This window comes from Cygnus olor, chromosome 3 (genome assembly GCF_009769625.2).
Source record: "Cygnus olor isolate bCygOlo1 chromosome 3, bCygOlo1.pri.v2, whole genome shotgun sequence".
In the NCBI taxonomy this organism is placed as follows: domain Eukaryota; kingdom Metazoa; phylum Chordata; class Aves; order Anseriformes; family Anatidae; genus Cygnus; species Cygnus olor.
In genome coordinates this window covers 34,510,927-34,532,796 of record NC_049171.1, presented here as the reverse complement: position 1 = coordinate 34,532,796, position 21,870 = coordinate 34,510,927, and the positions used below count along the sequence as shown (strand labels likewise).

General features: G+C 36.3%; 1 protein-coding gene across 3 annotated transcripts in view; it reads right to left on the bottom strand.

The window, feature by feature from the left end:
• MEI4 (meiotic double-stranded break formation protein 4) overlaps positions 1–21,870 on the bottom strand; it is a 158,704-nt gene that overhangs the window by 84,419 nt on the left and 52,415 nt on the right. Inside the window, exon 5 of one of the 3 annotated variants that reach the window (XM_040551738.1) lies at positions 19,409–20,021. The exons of the other annotated variants lie outside the window; for them this stretch is intronic. Coding sequence (XP_040407672.1) covers positions 19,977–20,021 — 45 coding nt within the window. The 3' untranslated portion in view covers positions 19,409–19,976. Of the gene's footprint in view, positions 1–19,408; positions 20,022–21,870 lie in introns of those variants that run through there. 3 annotated transcript variants of the gene reach the window in all.

The following is a 21,870-nucleotide window of genomic DNA, read 5'->3' as shown; positions in this document are numbered from 1 at the left end:
AAAAAAATCTTTTCAAAGCATTTTTGATCTTTTGTTCAATGGGATCTGAAATTCTAGTTTTTCATGTCTTTATGGATGCTATCACTTTCTCCTCAAGTAGCTCAGTAAGATTCAAACATTCTACTTACAGATTAAGACAAAACTTGCCTGCAGAAAGGCTCAAGGAATAACTAATGTTTGTGAAAGTTCAATTGAAGAGGGGAGAATGTCAGTTAAACTCTCAGAACAAATGAATCTGCTGCTACAGTGCGTGCTGTGACTACAGTTCTGAGCAACATTCTGTCAACATCATCTTGCACGTCCCAGCCAGACTCACCCTGGGCTTTTTTTGTGAGATGTCTGAGAAGCAGCTGTAAGAATCCTCTGAAAATTGTCTGTCCAGAAATGGTAATTTGGCATACCATGGAAAACACTTCTGATAGCAAAAGGAACAAGCCCTTTAAATTCTATCACCCAAGGGGAAGATGTTTATCCCAGAAACATCTATGCATCGTGCCTCTTCCATGCATCATTTACCAGGGTCACTGGTACTAGTCCTTGAATACTGAATTTCAAGAAATACTCAGGCCTTCTTAAGCAATATTATTCTTATCTAGTATTATGATTTCTGCAACAGATTGTAAGAAATTAAACATACCAGCAGTAAAGCATGCAGGTTTTTTTTTTTTTTCCTGGATGAAGAGAAAAAAATGCCTCTATACCTGTAAACTCTTAGGAAAAAGCACTGTGACTAAAAAAATAAAATAAAAAATAAAAAATGAGGGGAAAGGGGAGGAAACAGGCCTATCAATTCATCTATAAAGCATAATAAGTTCTTCTGTCTTCTTCAAATGTTCAGACATATGCTTCCCTCCAAAAGGGAGCCTTAACACAATTTATGTTGACTTTCAACTTCCATCAAAATCATAAAAATCTGAGACAACAGACTGTAACACATTTTGTTTTGCCTTACCTGCTACCCCACCTTTAAGGTCCTATTTGGGATTTGTTTTTCTTTCTCTGCCTATGTTCTGTGTAGCTTTCAGGGAGTCAATGGATAGAAGATGGATGATGATCATTATGAATGAGGTACTAACTACAAGTGGAAACCAAGAAAAGACAGAGGCCTCAGCACATAAGCATCCAGATTTTACAACTAGAAGGTAAAGCCATGTATCAAGTTAGAAGAACATAAGAAAAAGTAACCTAAAAATCAGGAAGCGTATAAGCTGTCATCCCATCAGTTTCCCCATTTATTAGGCACGGCTCATGAGAAAAGAAAGAAGTAGGACAGGAGAGGGCTCTTATATTCTTTCTTCAAGTGTTCTGAAGAATGGGAAAGAAGTTCCTCCTGTCCAAAAACCCTACTGTGCATTGATTACATCTGATGTTTGAATGGACTTTCCCTTCTGTCTTCCCAGACAGAACCGCATTCATGGCCTCAATTGTCTATTAAGTTTCCACTCAAGTCCCTGGGTCAGCCTTACAGACAACAGGTTTCTTGTTTTAGCAAAAATGTGAGAGAGAATGCATGCACAACATCACTTCATACTCTAACATATGTTTCTTTCATTTACCGAGTGTGTGAATACCACAGGCAACCACTGTACTGTTGCTAACACAGGAGGTTCCCTCTGAACATCAGGCAGCACTTCTGTGCTGTGCGAGTGACTGAGCCCTGGCACAGGCTGCGGGGTCTCCTTCCTCCAAGACCTTCAAAAGCCACCTGGACATGGTCCTGGGCAGCCTGCTCTGGGTGGCCCTGCTTGAACAGGGGTTGGAGCAGATGGCCTCCAGAGGGCCCTGCCCACCCCAGAAAGTCTCTGATTCTGTATTGGTTTCATAATTTTTGTTAACACAAATTTATATATCTTTGGAGAATGCACAAAAGTACTGAAAATAAAAGTCACTCTGCTTTAGTGGTTCTAACAAGCACAATTCTGAGAGTAATGTCAGATATATGCTCATTAGTACTTTATCGTAATTCATTCATTTTGAAAAGAAGCCTTTTGAACATGCTTCTCATCTCACAGGGCTTTTTTGTTTTTCTACAAGCACGATACACTTGCCTCTCATTCAGCTTGACTTACTAAAAAAATCACCTCTTCCAGTATCAGGGATGAAAAGCATTAAATAAAACTAGCAAGTGACAGATGGCTGGTCTGACAAGAAATCAAAGCAGTAGTTTAAACCCACAACATGTATTTGAATTGCTTGCCACAGAACACTGCAAATGCTGAAAGTTTGCATGGCGTGAAAGGTTACGTATACAAATGCATGTACAAACAGACAAACTCCACCTTAGATAGTTCAAATTGTTGGATACTGGGGAAATATTCCTGTAAATATCTTCAGACCCTTCCCTAAACCTCTACTTTAACAGCTGTCAGAAGCAGAATATTTGGCCTCTGGTCCGACAGCATAACCACTCTTGTGTTCCCCTGCCTCTTCTCCCCATCTTCTTTACTGCCCTACACACTACCAACACCACGTTACTTCAGAGGAAAAAAAATCCCCTCCCTTTCTGGGGGAAAGTAAAGATTATCTTCAGCTCAGGAAGCCACCAAACAATTGCTGTCTATGCAAAACAAACTTCATCAGCTATAGTGAGTCAGCTCCCTCCAAAGCCAACGAGAACCACTCCAGGTTCCCAATCACAAAGTCTGAACAGAAAAAAAACTAAGAGTTTTCAGACTAACTGAAAGCACAATACCTATTCAAAACTTGTATCTAGCTGCAGCAAAACAGAATAGAAAAGCCATGAAAAACAAGATAAAAAACCTACCAAATAGCAAGAAGAGTGATTCTAGACATTGTCCTATATGAAGGAAAGCACAAAGCTGGTTGGAACACAAGCCTAAAATTTGTAAGAAAAAAAATTACATCTGCTTTCACTTTTATCCAATGAATCAGAGTCTCTGTATTCTTTTCATAAATAAAAAAGATATGCTAAAGGAATGCTAAAGACGATAGGCTTCCTTCCAATTAATCAGTTATTCTTCCTCTTCCATGGACAGAGGCTGAATATTGAATGACTGTTCAAGACAATGTTTATCTTAATCAACCTTTGTCTTTGGTTTAGGATGAAGCATTTTATTTATCTACTTTTTATTCGTCTTGTTTTGGCATAAATCTTACATTTTGTTGTACAGAAAAAAATCTTTAGGAAAATATTTATATTTCAAATAAATTAATACAATTTATATTTCATATAAATAAAACATTTCCAAAAACTAGCTGCTGAAAATGGGTATTTTCCTTAGATAAGGCACAAAACATGTTTTTTCAGCAATGTTAGTATCTGCACAAAACACCAGCTTTCCACTAGAATTATGTCAACAAAACCCATCACCTCCTCTCAACTTTCATAGAATACCAAAGGCAGAATTTAACAGGAAGCCTTGAGAGGCATGGTAGGGTATTGTGATTTCATGAAAATTAGATAGGATAGACAAGCAGTAATACTTATTTAATGTATACAAACTATGTGGAATATGTATGTAGAATAAATCTTGAATAGATTATTAGAACTCAATCATAAGAAAATGATGTTGCTTATTCAGCTGAAATTTGTGAGAAATTATAGAAACATGATATCTACCTGAAAATCATGCAAAATATAAAATTTTATGAAAGAACACACCACAGTGTATCTGAGAGATTATATACACGCTGTAAAGCTTCATTTTAGAAGCAATTACTCCTTTTCCTAAAACACGACAAAATAGAGAATTGAACAGATTGCTTCCCACAATCTTTTTAGGCTTTACAGAAATGAAATGGTATGACTGTGAGTAAATACGGTTTCTTCTTCAAATTTACTTTTCCATTAATTTCACATTATACTCTCCCGGAAAACTCCAGACTAGTAGTTTTCACATATTTTATTTTTTTGTTTATTTTTAAGTGCTACAGCTGTACAGAAGTGTAAAAAGACAGGTTTTTAAGAGCTTCAGAGCAGCAGTTTGGAACTTTGAATGTCACAGCAGAACCAGCACTGGAAAGCAATGATATGCAGTTCAAGACTGGCCCTCTAAAATTCAGCAAGCTGGGGTACCTCTAAAGACAGCTACATTTAGAGATATTCTTTTGAAACCAACAAAATTCTACAGCTGTGTGAAAATTGTAGCATCCTGACAGAACACACACACACAAAAAAAAAGTAAAAAAAAAAGATAACTTGAAAGGGATTAGACAACAAATGGTTTGAAAGAAAACCAAGTTGGCTTCTATTTCTGAAGCAGAAAATAATGCAAAAACTTTACAGACAGGATTGTATACAGAAAATTGCTTACAATTCTAAGTTACAGTATCTCGGAAACAATCATGGAAGAATTCTTAAAGAAATATCTGAGATCTGTGAACATTATTATTATTACGGAAATATATTAGGCCATACCAAACCAAACAAACTCCAAAGGCTTCCTATACTCAAATCTGGAATAGTTAGATGTTTGATGTTAGGTTTGGGGCAAATGAGATAGATGTTAGATGTTAACCTTGGGGCACATTCTCTGCTGTGCAAGTCATAGTTTGTGGATGGCCACATCTTCAGTCTGAATTGTTCTGAGCATTGACAACGGCACAACTGGCCTTAACTAAAGGAAAAGATGCTAGACAGTATAAAGTTAGGTCAAAATTTGGATGTAGAATGACAACATTTTCAGCAAGCACCCACTCAGTTACAGCAACACCCATTCATTGTGCTAACAGGATGCCATCGAGAAATGATGAATTTGGGAATGTCAGGATTTGAGATGATCTAGAAGAAAGTTAAAGAAAATTCAAAAGATTTACACATGGCAGGAGAAGCATGTGATTTTTCAATCTGTGGCATAACTTTTGTGACATACCAGCACAGATCAATAACACTACCTAGAACTGACAGCTCACACAGAGGTACAGGCCCCTCCGTCCTTCTCAGATCCCATTTGAAGGGCAATGCAGTGCTGCTGAGTTGGGCACCTTGAATACCCTAGGAAAAAGACAGTCAATTTTATTGTGTCCATGCTAAGCCAAAGACCAAAGAACAATAATGCTAAAAACAACCAGAAGTGTACTGCATTTCACTGAGTCACCCAAAAGTAGACTGTTGCAGGTAAAGTGCAGAGAGGTATCATAACAGTTTAAAGCAATGAAGTTTGAAGCAGAAGCACCAATTTCAGCAATCATTAGAAATAACTGCCCAACCAGAAATGTATGACCGAAGTCAAAAAAAAAAATTTGAACAAAGCCCAGTGAAACAGCATCTGCGCTGAGAAAACTCAAAGACAGCATTTTAGACAAATGACTGAGGTGCCTGTTGGAGCTATTACAGAATGCTGACATAAACATACCTACTGGGGCCTGTACAGGACACTTATGAATGTTAGCAAACTGAATTTTCCTGCAAGAAAATTGTCATTTATGTGGATGTGTTATGATAGCTGCATAAAATGTACATCACAGTAGCATAAAACAAACAGAATAGAACAGTAATAGAACAGTGCATCATTCCATGACACTGCTGGAAGTCAAGGACATACTTGTACTTGGTGGAACTGAACTTTGTAGAAAAAGAGTTCAGAGCCACCTTCCACCTGAGGCTGTGGTGCCCTCATGATGTCCCTGCCATTCCTTTTCCCATGGTACCCCAATCTCCACCCTTTAAGCTCTTCTCCATCTTTTCCCTCCCCCATCTGAGGAAAATAGGAGGCAAAACAAAGTGTCCCATTGGCACAACCACCTTCTTGGCCAAGAATAGAACCACACTAATCTGAAACACATAAGTTGCTTTTCATCACCAGAAACTCCTCTGCGTCTCTGAATTCCGAATCTGAACAAAACAGATTTATTTTCTTTTTAAAATTTGATTTGATCTTCCCACAGGAACAAGGCATTATTTAAGAACTCTGAAACACTGCATGCTGCTTGTATGAAAAGCAGAGTTTAAAAATGCAATTAGAATGTGGCACATACAATTACCGAACAATTGTGGAGCTTAACACTATTTCAAGGAGGTTACAGAAAACAGTCCCTAGTCCTCACCACCATTAAGGCAGCACATGACCTTTGGTGTAAGAGAACAAATCACATCATGCTAGAAGAACTAAGGTAACTGACATTCTCAAAGATCATTCTGTTCTTTCTGCCAGTGCCACAGTGCTTGCCAATTATTAAATGAGCACACAGCAGACTAAATGTAATGCTAATGTCAGGTTTACTGTGCACTCAGAATGCAATGCTAGATACGGCACAATATTTATTATGAATATGTACCGAAAAGATTAGAAAAATTCCAGCAATTCGAAGGAGAATTAACCTTCCAAAATGATAGCTAAACTTCATTTTGAGACAGATTTTTTTTAATTAGATTGGTCTGGAACAAGAAATAAACAATTACTCCCTTCTAACTGTGAACCAGATGTCACAATTCAAAATACCTGCTACTTTATTTTGCATAAAAATCTATTCACTATCAGTTAATTCTGTTTAATGACTACCAGTAGGCAATGCATACAGGAATGTAGCAATGCTTCTCTAAGGGCCGTCAGCAACACAATGGCATTCCTCTTTTCTCAGCTATTGAATTGTGTTACTTTAAACAGGTATAATGTTGTACATTTAATACAATTTAACATAATTGCTTAATTTATTAGTAAGGATTAAAACTACTGTGCAAGATATTAAAAGATAATATTAACAACTCGCACTGAAGACAGGCCACATAAACCTTCAAAATGATTTCAGATGACTGCAGGAATTACATTAAGAAAAATATGACAGGAAATCATTATGGACTGACTCATTAAAAGAGGAGAAAAGAAACAAAATCAAATGCTATCAAAATTAAACTGCATAGATCATCTTTGTTATGCTGTACTAGACATCTAGCAAAATTTTAGCTCTTAGGAGATGTAGGCTACATGGACTAGTAATCTACTAACCAGTGAAAGACATCAGCTACAATATTAATAAAACTCTTGTTTTAATGGTCAAACTTACATCATTAGACAAAAGTCACTATCTAAATCTGGGCTTTTTATCATTCTGTTGCTACCATCCATATTCTCTGCAAGGGCACTCATACAGCAGAGAGAAAAATCCTGGGACAATACAGCAATTTTCAGACCATGAACAAGTAAGAGAGAGACTGTTGCTGCATTTTAATGGCTTTTAGGTAGCTATACAATACATTCCCTCAAGCTTCTCTGATGACAGCACATTAGCCAATAGGGAACTCATGCTGTGACTGTTTCTGCTACCTGACCTAACTCATTTAAATCTAATTCAGGTCCTCTTACACTATATTGGCATACAGCCATTGACTTAGAAATGTTTTTAAGCTTTCCAGTCCGCAAATTCGTAAGGTTTTCTCATTTGGTTTTGTCACAGGTCCGTCTCTTTTCCTTAATATTATGTATTTTAGATCCCTACGGAAGATGGAGTGATTAACACCACATATAAGCTATGGTTCATTTAATGCTCTTTTTAGTCCTGAATCCTCTGGCCAATGAGAATTGAAAGAATTCCCTAATCCTAAAGGATTAGATTTTTTCCACCTACTGTTCCCTTAGTGGGATGTCAGACTAGTGTTCAGAACTGTACAAGGTCAGATTGGGGCCATTACCACTCTGTATGTGGCTTTACCTTCCCATGAAGCTTTCTAGGATAGCTATAAACTCTTTTCAGAATAAAATGTGTCTCAATATCTGTTCCAATCCCCCTTGTTCCCAGGTGACACAGGGGTTTATCAACAAGCAAGAAATCAGCTTATGTATATACATTTTTCCCCCATACCTTGAAAGTCTAAGATTGTATTACAGTTAGCAACTCACAGATGAAGGACCTGGGTGACTGTGTTCCAGAACAATATTCATCCTACTCCTTCTCAAACAAAGTAAGATCCTATGAGCTGCACTTGTCTGAGAGCGTTGTCCAAAAGCTTCTTGAACTCCAGTGGCCTTATTGCCACGGCAGGTTCCCTGTGGAGCCTGTTCCAGTGCCCGACCACCCTCTCGGTGAAGAACCATTTCCTAAAGAGGAAGACTGCTTCACAGAGTAGGTAGTAGAATCCCTATGCTCAGGGAAAGGCAGAACTTGCAAAAGCAAGTCATTTGCCACATCATGAGGAGCACCATGGTCTCAAGACAAAGAAGCTTCTCAATACTGCCAAATTCCCAAGCCAGAGAGTCTCAAATAAATTGGGCTAAAAGAACTAAAGCAGTTCTGAGAGTAATTCTCCCAATATACCACATTTTTCCAGCAGCAAGAATGAAAGTGGTGGCATCTTCTGCTGGTGCTTAAGCATGGGACACAAGACTTTCTTTTGGATAAAGTCAATGGCTCTTGCTGCTTTATTAGAGATAACTGACAAAGTTACTAACAACAGAAATCATACAAAGTTTTGTGAATTTTTTCCAAACGCTGAAAAAGGGTAGTGGAACTTGAAAAGACAGTTTTCTGCCTTTTTCACTCAGCAGTTGTAAATCATCATCATTTGGGACAAACATCTTTTATTTCAGACCTCTATTTGAGCACTAAGTTCATGTTTTCTGTCCTAAGACACATTTTACTGTCAAGCAAATGTGCACAACAGCAAAAAAGAAGAAATATATTTGACCATTAGCAGGACAGATAGTGTCCTGCTACCTATCTGCTGTAATAATATGGAGAGTCAGATAGTCAACAGCACATTCTTCCTGAACCAATGCTGTTTCTCACCTCACAGCCATTTGTACCAGAAAACAAGCTCAACAGATTAGCCGTGTAGCATTTTAAATATTTTTATCGAAGTAATCCACATGCATTGTTCCTAAGAGCAATCAACACTTGAAGGTGGAAGACTAAAGTGACAAGAAAGTAGTTATTCCACATATACGTGGTCTTCCCATCCTAGCCACCTGTCCAGGTGTCACCTTTTCCTCCTGACAAACTTAGAAGAGTTTTGGAAGCATTTAGAAACACTGAGTGAGAGTTTTCAAGGAGCAGTTACAACTTCTGAATTCTTTAGCACATTCAGGGTTTCTTGCATAAATTGCAGCATCTTCTAATGACATTTTCTAAGAACATGATAAAAGGTTAGAACACAGTATTTTTTGAACCTGCTATTCTTATTCACTGTTTAGGATCCATCAGACCTAGATCCTCAGAGAACCACAAAATACTGGCTGAAAGTTAATGCCTTAGAGAGAAACACATCTGAAGTGTTATCAATAGCCCAAAGATAAAAGTTAAAGCTGAGAAGGACAAAAAGGTTGCATAGAATTAGCTCACATAATGGACTGAGCTAATTCTTTCATGGAATGCCCACATGGAAGAAGTAGCAAAAAATTTCTGGCACAGGATCTGAAGACTGGGAAAGAAAATATACTACGTGGTACCTTTGAACAAAGGTATCTCTGCATTGTATGCATGTGTTGTAATCCCTCATTTGTTTCCTCTTTAAACCACAATCTTCCTTTCTCTCAGAATAGATGACCTTACATGTCTCTAAATCTGCTGCTCTTATCTGAAGCCTTTCTGTTGTGTTGCATATTTTTCTGAGAAGACATTATCACATGCTTGCTGCAACTCAGTCTGTATCTTTACTAGTTTACCTCACAGTCTTAGTAATAGTCTAAAACAGTTGCTCTGCCTGGAAATAACAGCTAGCAACCTGTTTTCTGCACTTGTTAAATGATATGAAATTAAGTTTCAAGAATGCATTCTTAAGGGTGAAACAAAATATTCATTCGTTATGGCCAAGAATGAAAAATAACACTAACTGAAGTATTCCAAATTTGATTCTAAAATAGCTAGCACCACCTTGCTACACTAACTTATGAAAAAATAACAAAATACTTGGAGTGCTTTTAAATTTTATTCTCTTTCACTGCAGTATGATTTATCTTATGATTTAAAACTGTGCTTAATTGCATATTAAGAGATGACAATATGTGCAAAAAGATTTTATTAATACAACTGCCTGTCATATTTCATATTGAAAACAATCTACACTGGCTCACCTATAAAATGAGCTCATAAGGAAGGCCTACTTAAGAAAGGCTACATAAGAAAGGCAAAGAAGCACTTTTAATATTCCACACAGACTGTAATTGCCATTCTACTGGTTGTATAATATTCATATTTATAAGCAGTTTTGAAGCTCCCCTTACATTTACATTTAAAACCTTTGAGAAGACAGTCACTGACTGGCATTAATAATTTTGCAGGAACATAGATACATCTTTTAGGTGTAATTTGACTTTGCTCAAGTCTGGAAGTATTTTTTTCTTTGTTTAAAAAAAATTAAATAGTTCAATTATTTAGTGATTATTCCAGTAGCTGCAGAATTCACTATAGAGCCAGACAACTGAGTTCTGAATTGCTTTAGAAAGCTACAGCACAGTAGTAACACCATCAGAACATATTGCCACAGATGCTTAAAAGACTTTTGATAATCTATTTTAAGAAGGAACTCTGGATTTTAACAGGGTGTGTAAGTAAATAAAAGAGGAATTAATGCAATACAAATATGAATGACCTGTAAGATTAGCAAAACACACTACTTAAGGTATTTTCAATGTGAAACTGAGTTAGCAAGACTGGAAAAATGTGTTTGACGGGCGTCTTCCTAGTTTTGCTAACCCTTCTAATTTATCCTCTCATTACGGAAAGTGATGCAAGAAACAAGTATTTTGTATTAATTGCATGCCCTATTTAGTGCTGGACTGTTTTTGCTGTGCTTCATTAGTTAATCAAATGTGAATATTATATAAGTGGTATTTTAAGTGGTATGGTATAGAACTTAGTAAACTGCAAAGAACAGTGCAATCTGTTAGCATAAATCAGAGATGAAAGTGTACAAATTTATCATTTCTGCAGAAAGTACCACTCTGTAAGAAAATGGGACATCAAAAGCACTGTTACTGATTGACTTTATTTAAATGAATATATGCAAATCTCTTCCTTCCCACTTCCAACTTGAAATAAAAGATTTTGATTCTTCAACTAAGGAAAACACTTTGCAATTTACAAACTGAATCTCTAAGGTGAGTTGCACAGAAAAACAAAATTTAAGAAATATGTGTTTCTTTAACTTTTCCTACTTTGTAGAAAAGCTGTCTCCCACTCATTGTATCTACTGCTGTCAAGCCTATCCTTAAATGTTCACTTCTTTCTGAGCACTGTATCAGGAGTTTACTGAAAGATTTCACACTGAGAAATAGGCACATACAAGTGGAAGCACTGTGGTACTTCTTCAGTTATGTCCCACTGTGATGGGACACTTGCAGTCTTACAGTACAAAGCATTTCTGTTGTTTGTTTTCTAAATCAAGAAACATACAAGATAAAAATATAAATATTTAATAAAAATAAGATGAATAGCAGTTCAGCTTCTAAACATAGTGAACCAATTAAAAAGTTCTGAAACTAGAAATATCAACAACCTTGGAGCAAACCATGCAGTGAAATGACAGGGATCAATTATTAAAAATGAAAAGCAAACGGAGATGCAAAAAGTTGTGAAAAAAGAAGCAAAAACTGACTGACAGCAAAAAGCTAAACAGACAGTGATGGTGACTCACTAGCCCACTTTGAGAAGTGCACCCTAACCAGAAAATCACATCTACTGCTCAGTCTTTAATATTAGCTTCAAGCAGGCACACAATATAAGAACCAGAAAAAACAGTAAGCTGGGATAAGAAATCAGTTATTTCAGGATTTACAACCAGACAGTCCTTGTTTGTATATTTTTGTAGCTTTTCTTCAAGTCTGTGACATTCTATTTTGTGTGTGCATATGGGACTGCAGAAGGCTGTAATTCTACACAGTCCATAAAATCAAAATAAATAAAAAAATCCTCCTTTGCTGCTACTTTGCTTATTTACAAATCAATTATCAAAAGGTTTTTCTTTCTGTTGCTGTTTTCAGATCTTATGACACAGTTTCTTTCCCCTTCTTAATTCTAAGTCTGTATTAATTCAGTGGTGTTTCTACAGCACAACTGGCCTCGAAGGGAAGAGAGTGTAAAAAGAAACTAAATAAACAAATTCATATTTTTCAGAACAAATATTTTGATTTACACCAAAGAAACACACACACAAAAAAAGCAGTAAGTCTACTCCATTTTGAAAATAACTTCAAGTTCTTGGTGATCACATATCTGAAACAATATTAAATAATGTAGTGTGATGTTTTTACATAGTATTTAATTTTGTATCCAGAAGGAACCACAAAGATTATATTGTTCAATCATAAAGGTTCTCAAAGATTTTTTTTTTACTAGAAATTGCATTTAATCATCTTTCAGAAAGGCACTTAGATTTCTATTAAAGACAATAAACCGTGGAAGTCGCTATTCTCCTAATCTGTCATATATAACCTGAATTTTCCAAGTGTTAATATTAGAGATAGAAAAGTATGCTGATGTGAAAACAAACCCGTTAAAAGAAAACATGAAAACAATGATAAAGCTTTAAATAATCTATACACAGAAAACAGAAGAGTATGCAATTAATAGTACTGAAGGTAAGGAAAAAAAATACAAGTAACTGACAAGAGAATCTAAATGGATCACATAATATCAATAAATAGTAGATTAAAGAAAAATTAAGAAGTTTAAAGCATATTAGGAATAAGAATAAAACCACAGAGAAACTAAAATACCCTACTAAATGCAGGCATGAAGATTATTATTAACCATACAGAAAAAGCAGAAATAAACAAGTTTCTCCTCTGATTTTGAAGTGGAAGAAAAGGATATAATTTGATATTCTAGTCAGATCTGAAAAAGAGGGGATAAAAAACAGCATCTGCAACAGCCTACCACTTTGTTAAGGGAAGCTGTCAATGTTCTTTCCAGAGCACCTTTCCAGTATTTTTTGCACAACATCAAGATTCATGTTAAAACATCAAATGTCTGTACATTAAGCCCTAGATCACTGTATGAAGGATCTAAGTCAACAGGATAAAGCATTTTCTAATAAGGCAGTGGGGCCTTCTGCTAAGCAGATTTCCTTTGTACTAGTACAGTTGCGAATGAACTATAACACAGTTCTGCCCCCTATGTTCACTCTGAATATTAAAAACAACAACAACAAAAAAAGCATGATGTTTCCTGTGCAAAAAGAAAAAAAAATGCTATGTTCAACACAAACAGAATATTTCATTGTTTGGACTGCAAATGAGGAGTATCAGATCAGACAGACCTTTCTTCTGCCTCAGAAAGACCCTGACACTAACAGATATTTTATTAAATGATAAAATCATAATTTACTTTTATATAGTTAATTAATTTTAAAAGAGCATGAAGAAGTAAAAGAGCAAAATTTATTATTATGGCTAATCATTTCAGGGATTATAATTAGTTCTAAAATAGTATTTGTAAGATGCCAATTTATTTTAAGTATCACAGTTCACTGCTTGTGTTTCTGGATACAACCGGCAGCTAATAAAACCAGCCTATGTTTTATTTATTAACTTAGCAGAAGTGCACTTACTAGATTTCACATTAATTGTTAGTATTCCACTACAGCAACAGAGCCTTGAAGGTTTTGTTAGAAATATGCCAGTTTCAACTGGTTGCCTATATCTGAGTTTGTTTTTCAGATATAATTCTTTTAAACTTAACAATTCAGGTTTCTGGAAAAAAAGTTTGTCTGTTTGTTTTGTCCATGGTAGAAACAGTTATAATGTGACAAATAATTGTCCACTGCTGCTCATTAATATACCACAAGAGCAACTAAATCAATGTCTCAATTCATAAATAAATAAATTCCAGAGACTGTACTGTCAATGTTTTATAACTACATTGATAGACAGAAATTCTTCAAAATCTTGCAAATGCATCACATGAAATAGCAACTCCTGACTCTCCTTAAACTTCTAGCTAAAGAAACAAGTTCCTTAAAAGCCTTTTTTTTCCAGACATATATATATATATATAGTGTATATAAAGCTATATATAAAATAACATAAAATTTATTTATGTCTTCTTTGGAATTTGGAACTTAGCAAGGGCGGATATTTTACAAATAAGATACTGCTGCCCAAATGACTACAGGCATCTTTGTGAGTGAAATTCCAGAAATCTGCCTCCGGAAGAGCCAAATGTAATAGAAATCAGTGTCTTGTGTTCAGATTACAATAAAGCTTGCCATGCATATATATACCAACACCTGCTTGTGCAGAAATTCATTGGGTGCCACCACTTCTGTGCACATAAACCAGCCTCAGTCACTCACAGTGAATCCACACATGCATATCAATACTGATTAGGGGAGAAAAAATGTTATTTTCTTTCCTGTCCTAGTACTACATTGCCTATTAAAAGAAGGAAGTATGCATTAATTTAAAAATGCATTCAAGAATGCATTTTTAAAGACAATATAACAAATGAGAAGTTGATTGTTTGGGGGTACTGCATGTAAAATTAAAAGTCATGTTGCATGCTATATACTATTCTGACCCAATTTCTCATACCTGCAAGCGTGACAGTTTCTGAGACTTTTCCTAAAGTCTCTTTAAGGTTGCCAGCAAGGGTATTTAAAATGCCCTGTTTTGGTTCCTCTGCCCTCACTTTTCAGGTAGGAGACTCAATTAGGAAGCACCTGAGGACGATAAAAGATGTGCCATGCTGTTACAAATGGTCCTGCAGCTCTACAGGGAGAATCTGCTGCTTACAGGGTTGGCTGTCTGTGGTACTGTGCCTAGGTCACAGGGTAAAGCAAGAGCATAAAAGCTCAGCCTGGCACCAGAAAGAGCAAATGCTTTGCCATGGGCAATTATGCCACATTTTTTTCATCTTTGCTATATTATTTTGGCCCTATCTTTTGGGGGCATTGAACTAAAAGCTTAAAATGTCTTACTCATTCCAACACTGTTAAGGAGAAAGACTGAATTGCTGGAACAATTTCTAATATCTTATTTTTTTGCACCTGGCAGTCACTCAAAATCTCAGTCAATGTCTTCTTTGAATATCTTACACTGTAATTTAAAAACAAAAAAGAAAGAAAATATGGGTGACTTGAAAGTGATCACAATCATGAAATGGTTTACACAATTGTTTTCTCCTTAAACCTGATATTTGAATTTATTACTGAGTATATATTATTGTCACTGTTGTAATCTTAGAAGAATCATAACAGAACTGGCCGGTAAAATGTTTGCAAATGCAAATACAGTAGTTCAGTTTTGCTAAATATGGTACTCTCTGCACAGAGGGAGAGAGAGAGAAACCTATTTTAGAGCATCTGGTAGGAGAGACAAGCAAGGTAAACATCACTGATACATGCAGTTAACATTATTTAAGAGTACTGTCATTAAAAAAAGGATGAAATTATGTTTTACATGAGGTCATAATAAAAATTACTGATACAAAATATCTACTGTCTGAAGTAGAAGAAAAACAATGAACTCCCAGATAAAAAGAAACCCAATTATATATGTAAACAAGCTCTCAATTCTTGTTTTAAATTCTTATTCTATTATTTTCAAGGTAGCCACTCTCAGCAACTATGTTAATACTATCATATACATCCAAAGGATTTATCCAAGTAAAAAATGGAGTCCTCTAGTGATTCCTGCAGGCTCTAGATCTGGTCTTTAACTTCTGAGGTACTGCAGGATTAGCGGCATACAGAGTGCTAGCATACCACAGCACAGCCAGGATTGGGTCATTCACAACTGTCTTACCCGATACGGAAATCTGGGGAATATTCTAAGCATAGCTAACACTTTGAAGTGAGTTCTAGTAAAAACATTGTTTCCATCAGCTGGATTTTTTCTCCAATAAACATGTTTACAAATATATAATAAACAAAGAAGATCAATATTTAGTTAATACTATTGATTCATGTTGATTCAACATAAAACTAATTGATTGGACAATTGGCAATTATGCTTTGTCCATAATTTATCTAGTCTTCTATATAACTTCATGTATTGTACTATACAGTATTATGTAGTTGTAATACTATTCTAGAATTTTCTATCAATCTTGTTCAGGGCTTTTTTTTTTTTATAGACTGTAACTGAATTGTAGGCAATAAAATTCAGAAAAAAAGACAAATTATAAGCTATTATTAAACTAGGAGAAGAATAAAAATTGTAACAATTAACAGAATCAATAACAGACTTCAGATCACATAGATTAATAAAAATATCTTACATTCCTCTTCTGGAAAATTCACTTGTACAGAAAGGAGATTGGATTAAATTACTCCCTCTGACCTCAGAATCCATGAATCAATAATATAATTTAACTTTCAAATGCATTTAAAATTGTTTGCAAGGAAGTTAAGCTGTATGTTCTGAAATTGAAATGTATGCTAAAATACATTTTGAAGAACAGCTCTTATGATAAACAGAAATATTTTAAAATGAGCAATAAGTAGCAAAAACCTCTTGAATAATATTAATTTTGTCATTAGCATAAAACAACCCAGAACAGTACATATTATTTGAAACGCTATTCAAGCGAGCACAGCTGTAAGCTACTCATTATTCAGATACTTATACATACGTATAGCACCACTGTAACTGAGCACAACTCTATATCTCAACCCAGTACTGTCTTCACTATATTTTTCTTCCTATTTCTGAGACCTCTCTTAAAATCACTGTTTTCTCCATCTCTATAGATTAAAAATATTATACATAGGTGTTACAGTGAAAGCTGAATATAAGCTGAGAGATCCAAAGTAATCTGCCTGAGAAATACAGTATTCACAGGACTCCAAATATGACACAAAGCAGTCAGTTCTGTGCAAAAATCACCCATTTAAAACCCCTGCCAGGACACATCTTACCTACATCCTGAATTGCACTGCTGCCCGAAGAGGAGAATTTTAACCTCCTGCACTTTGAAAACCCAGTCGCGGAACATGTCAGTACTCTTCTAAACTATCAGTCAAATTTTGTAATTTTTCTGCAAAACCTCTTTCCTGAACTACTAGCATTAATTATTAAATCCTCATTATACCCTAATCGCCCCCAAACTATCATCCGCACAGTTAATCAGAATAGTACTTCCATATTTTCCGGAATTGAGGAGCAGAACTTATATGCAATGGACTTTTCCCTTCTTCCCTCCAACAGATTCAGATTTTAACCATAAGGATAAATGTTAACATAATGAATAAATGGGAGCACAGAGTTCAGATTTACAGCTGAAAGGATCCCCAGGTGACCAATTTCTAGTCCAATGCTTCCACTCCAAGACAGGTTCAAGTACACCTATGTACTTGAAGACCTTCAGTAAAGGAGAAGAAAGTCTTCTGTGTTGGCTGTTCCTGTGCACTCTAGCCATCCATCCTAAGAGGCAGCTAACTGCTTACTCTGTTTCAAGTGTTTAAGCATTTTAACAACTAAAATGTTTTTTGTAACACGTAATCTTAATGACCAAATACATTTCTTCTTGTTCACTTCAGGAGCCAAAAATTTGCCGTACAACCAAAAATTTGCTGTACAAATTCCTTGTACAGCAAATTTTCCCACTCTGAAAGACTATTACACATTACAGCTGCTCTTCCCCTCAGCCTTCTTTCTGCTAGATTAAATGATTCCAGCTTCTTCAACATTTTATGGATGTTCACATTTTGACAACGGTATCTTAATGTACATTAAACATGCCCTCAAAGAAAATTTCAACGCACATACAAAATCAAACACAAAAATGACCTATTCTATGATCTACTATATTTTCAAATAGATGAAAAACTGCAAAGCAAACAAAACCCAACACAAATTACCAAGAATCGTTGTTTCAGTAAACAGAAATACATTGTGACATCTAGATCAACCGATTCTTTATATCACAACTTACCTACTTATATATTAGCATAATTGTAATGAACGTTAGGCAACCTTACTCCCCCCCCATATTAGTAAGTCTTCCATGATTTAAAAAGTTACACTTTGAAGATGAGTAGTAGTGTTGTATGGCAAATAGCCTAGTACTATTATATAAAGAAAATACTTCTATAAGCAGTTTAATCTCCATGTGCATCTTCTAAAACCACTGTGGGAGCTAAAACCTTCTTCCTCTTCATTAGTCTTAAATCATGCAAAGGGAAGTCTCAGAAGCTTTATACTGTACCCGAAAGTTAACTTCTACTCTTTCTACAGTGGTACCCTCAACGAGAAAAATGGACAGACAGAGTTTAGAAGGAGTTGCCGCCCATATGATAATTAATACATTTTTAGAATCTGTGACCATGGAAAACTAGCTTAAAAGCTTCTGGAACCACAAACTGAATTAGCTCTCATGTTACGAATAATGGAAATGTAAACTGCTGATTCATTAAATTTGAACACTAATCAGGGCATACCTTACTCAAAGTACTTAACTCCAAATGACTCTTGAGCAACCACCATGCAGAAATGAGCTAGCAGCATATATTCCAAAGGCTGGTCAAAGAACTCATTAGCACAGTCATGAAACACTGAGGAAATTAAGGTCTATGATTCAGACTATGTTCTTTAATATTGCAAATTAATTATCTCATTTATTTTTTATGGTTTCTTAATGTACTACTAGCTACCTGCTTTTAATTAGGAATAGCAATTTTAAATCAATACAATGAAATTGTAAGCCTAATTTGACTCTTATGCCTATAGTTTTAATAACATGATCAGTTCCTCTATTTTTTTTTTAATTTTTTTTTTTTGCAAAAGTACTTGCTTCTGTTCCTGATGATGCTGACTTAGAAGGAATACTATTCAGTACTTTTCCTATCCTTGTTACATGCATGGATGTAAAATGTGCAGCATTCACTTTCTGCTTCGAATACAGATTTTTTCAATGACAATCATTGCTATAATTCCACACATAGCACATGTATAACTTTAACTTCACCACCTTTAGAGAGAGGCGGTGCTTTTATCTTATTACAACAGAATCTTTGAAATACAGTATCTGTTAATGCCTAGTCTGCTAGCTGACTAGGATGTGAATTTACAATGCCTGGCATCATACAGAATTGCATGAATTCAAAGCACGGCTCCTACTGGCTCCTGTCAAAGCTGTGAGCTCTTACACCTTGTACATCAAAGTTGTACACATGCACCCGCAGAAACAAAAATAAAACAAAAACGCATATAAAAATTGCCTGAGGTAGATATCTATAGAAAAAAAGAATCAGCCAGAATGGCTAACATTTGCCAAAAGTGAAAACAAGGTCTTATGACAGAAAACACTGACATTTAACATTTGCCAGGTCTACAGTGTGGATTAATTTTGTTGTGGAAAATTGTGTCTATTTTCTTTTTAGAAAGAGTCAGAAGTATTCTCTCCATGGGTTATAACTAAAATTTATTCTGTTTTCAGCAGATGATACAATGCCTTTCAGTCATATAGCATTTACTTGACAGAAGAGCAAATAGCTGCTTGAATTCTGCCATCCATTTTGAAAATACCAAATGGAATCACATATCATTTATTTTTAAGAAAAAAAAAAAAAAGCTTGGTGAGTATCCATATTTACTTTAGTCACACTCAACTTTGGTTGTGGTCAACAGCTTGATGTCCAAGTGGAAACTGGTGATGAGTGCCATTCCTCAGATGTCTGTATTGGGACCGGTGCTATATAACATCTTTGTCGGTGACATGGACAGTGGGATTGAGTGGACCCCCAGCAACTTTGCAGACGACACCAAGCTGTGTGGTGTAGTTGATATACTAGAGGGAAGAGATGCCATCCAGAGTGACTTGGACATGCTCAAGAGGTGGGCCCATGCAAACAACATGTTGTTCAACAAGGACAAGGGCAAGGTCCTGGGGCAATCCCAAACACAAATACAAGATGGGTGACAAGTAGATAGAAGCAGCCCTGCAGACAACTTGGAGGTAATGGTAGATGAAAAGCTCGACATAAGCCATCAGTGTGTGTTTACAAGCCAGAAAGCCGACTGTATCCTCGGATCCACCAAACCGTAGCAAGCAGGTCAAGGGACCATTCTCGTGAGACCCCACCTGGAGTACTACATTCGGCTCTGAGGCCGGCAGCATAATGAGGACATGGACCCCAAGCAGGTTCAGAGGAGGGTCACAAAAATGATCAGAGGGCTGGAACGCTCTTCCTGTGAAGAAAGGTTGAGAATTTGGGTTATTTAGCCTAGAATTAGGCCAAATATCATTTTGCAATGAGATTTTACATAATGGAAGGATTAGACAACCTTGAGCTGAACACCTTCCCTTCCCGCACCACTTAGTCATTCTCTTCTGGAATGGAGGTATTAACAGATGTGCTCAATTGTGCTGCACCACGTGAGGTTAACGCTTCAAGGCCAGAGCTCAGGACAACGTGCCTGGAAAGGAGATGGCAGCTGTGAGCGTGAAGGACTTGTGAAAAGGAAATTGGCTGCACAGACTTGCACTGGTATAAAGCAGAGTCTTGCAGCTACTTTGGAGTGTTGGCTGGCTGTGAAGGAAGCGATTGCACGTGTTCTCTGGTACCAGAACAGGCATCGCTGACATTACACTAGTGATGACCAGTTGCTGATCTTTTCTAGGTACAGATGAATAACAAAATGCAAGAGTTCAAATCTGAGTCACTTTTTACAGTCACATTATGTAGTGCCTGCACCCTTTAAAGGTATTTCCCTCTCAGACAGCTATGGCTAAGAAACTGGTAGATTAGAGGCTTGATCAAAGAGTTCAGGAATCTCTGTTCATACATACACACTCTCCAGATGTGGAGCCAGAAAAATAATCTGCTGAATGTCTTATTCCAGTGTATCAAAAGCTGAGAGAGTTGGGGATGATGGGCTGAAGGGGTTGGGATTAGTCAGCCTGGAGAAGAGAAGGCTCTGGGGAGACCTTACAGCAGCCTCCCAGTACCTAAAGGGGGCCTACAGGAAAGGGAGAGAAAGACTTTGTCAGGGGGTGTAGTGACAGGACAAGGGGTAACAGTTTTAAGCTAGGGGTGGATTTATATTAGATATTAGGAAGAAATTCTTCACACCTGCCCATGGCAGGGGGGTTGGAATTATATGATCTTTAAGGTCCCTTCCAACCCAGTCCATTCTATGATCCTATGATTCTCATTTTTTAATAATAAGGCAGAAAGAAAGTTCTGTAGCATGAGCAGCCATAGCTTTGTCAAGCCTGTAATTGCAGCTGCAAGCTTGCCAATTGATCTGCAGCATGATGTAAACCAAAGCAAGACCCTTCCTAAAATCAGTCAAATTTTAAATAAGTTTTTTTTTAGAAAAATAACATTAGTTTCTGAATTTCCTTGTTTAAAATAGAAAAAAAATGCAATAGAATTAAAAAAGAAATAAAACAATATCAAGGCATGGAACATACTTGAATATATTTTGTTCTAGAATATTTCTGTTCTCTGTTTTCAGAGAAACCTAAGGTTTCTCTGAAAAATGTTTTGGCCATGGAAGAATAGAGGTTAACTTAGTGGATAAAGTGTCCTCCAGTACAGATCTCACACTCTTCTTCTCACACTACCTTCTCTAAGGTTTTCTGAAGGGAATTTGATGAAAAGGAGGAGTTTCAGAGCATGTCTCTCTAGTCATCTTAAATTACCACAAATTCAGTAGGCTTCATTATGAATTATTACCTTCATATAATTGGTTGCTGACTTTGAGAGTGTTACTGAAGCATCTATAAACTTTCCTGAAGATTACTTCTTGACAGTTGGAAAAGTGACTTTTCTCTATATGAATTAACACTTTCCTTGGGAGCTCAACTGATTTGCAACTATAATATCACCTATTGCTGGAAAACTAAACAAAAGCAAGAAGCGGGATCACAACCCTGGGTGTCAGGAGAGCACATTTCAGCTCCTTCAGGAATGTATTTCGGAAAAATCCAATGTGATGTGATTCTGGAGAGAAAAGAGACCTGGGAGAGTTGATTTTCAAGGATCAAGCTCAAGAATGGTCTACCCGTGAAAGCGAAATGGGGTGGGGCCTA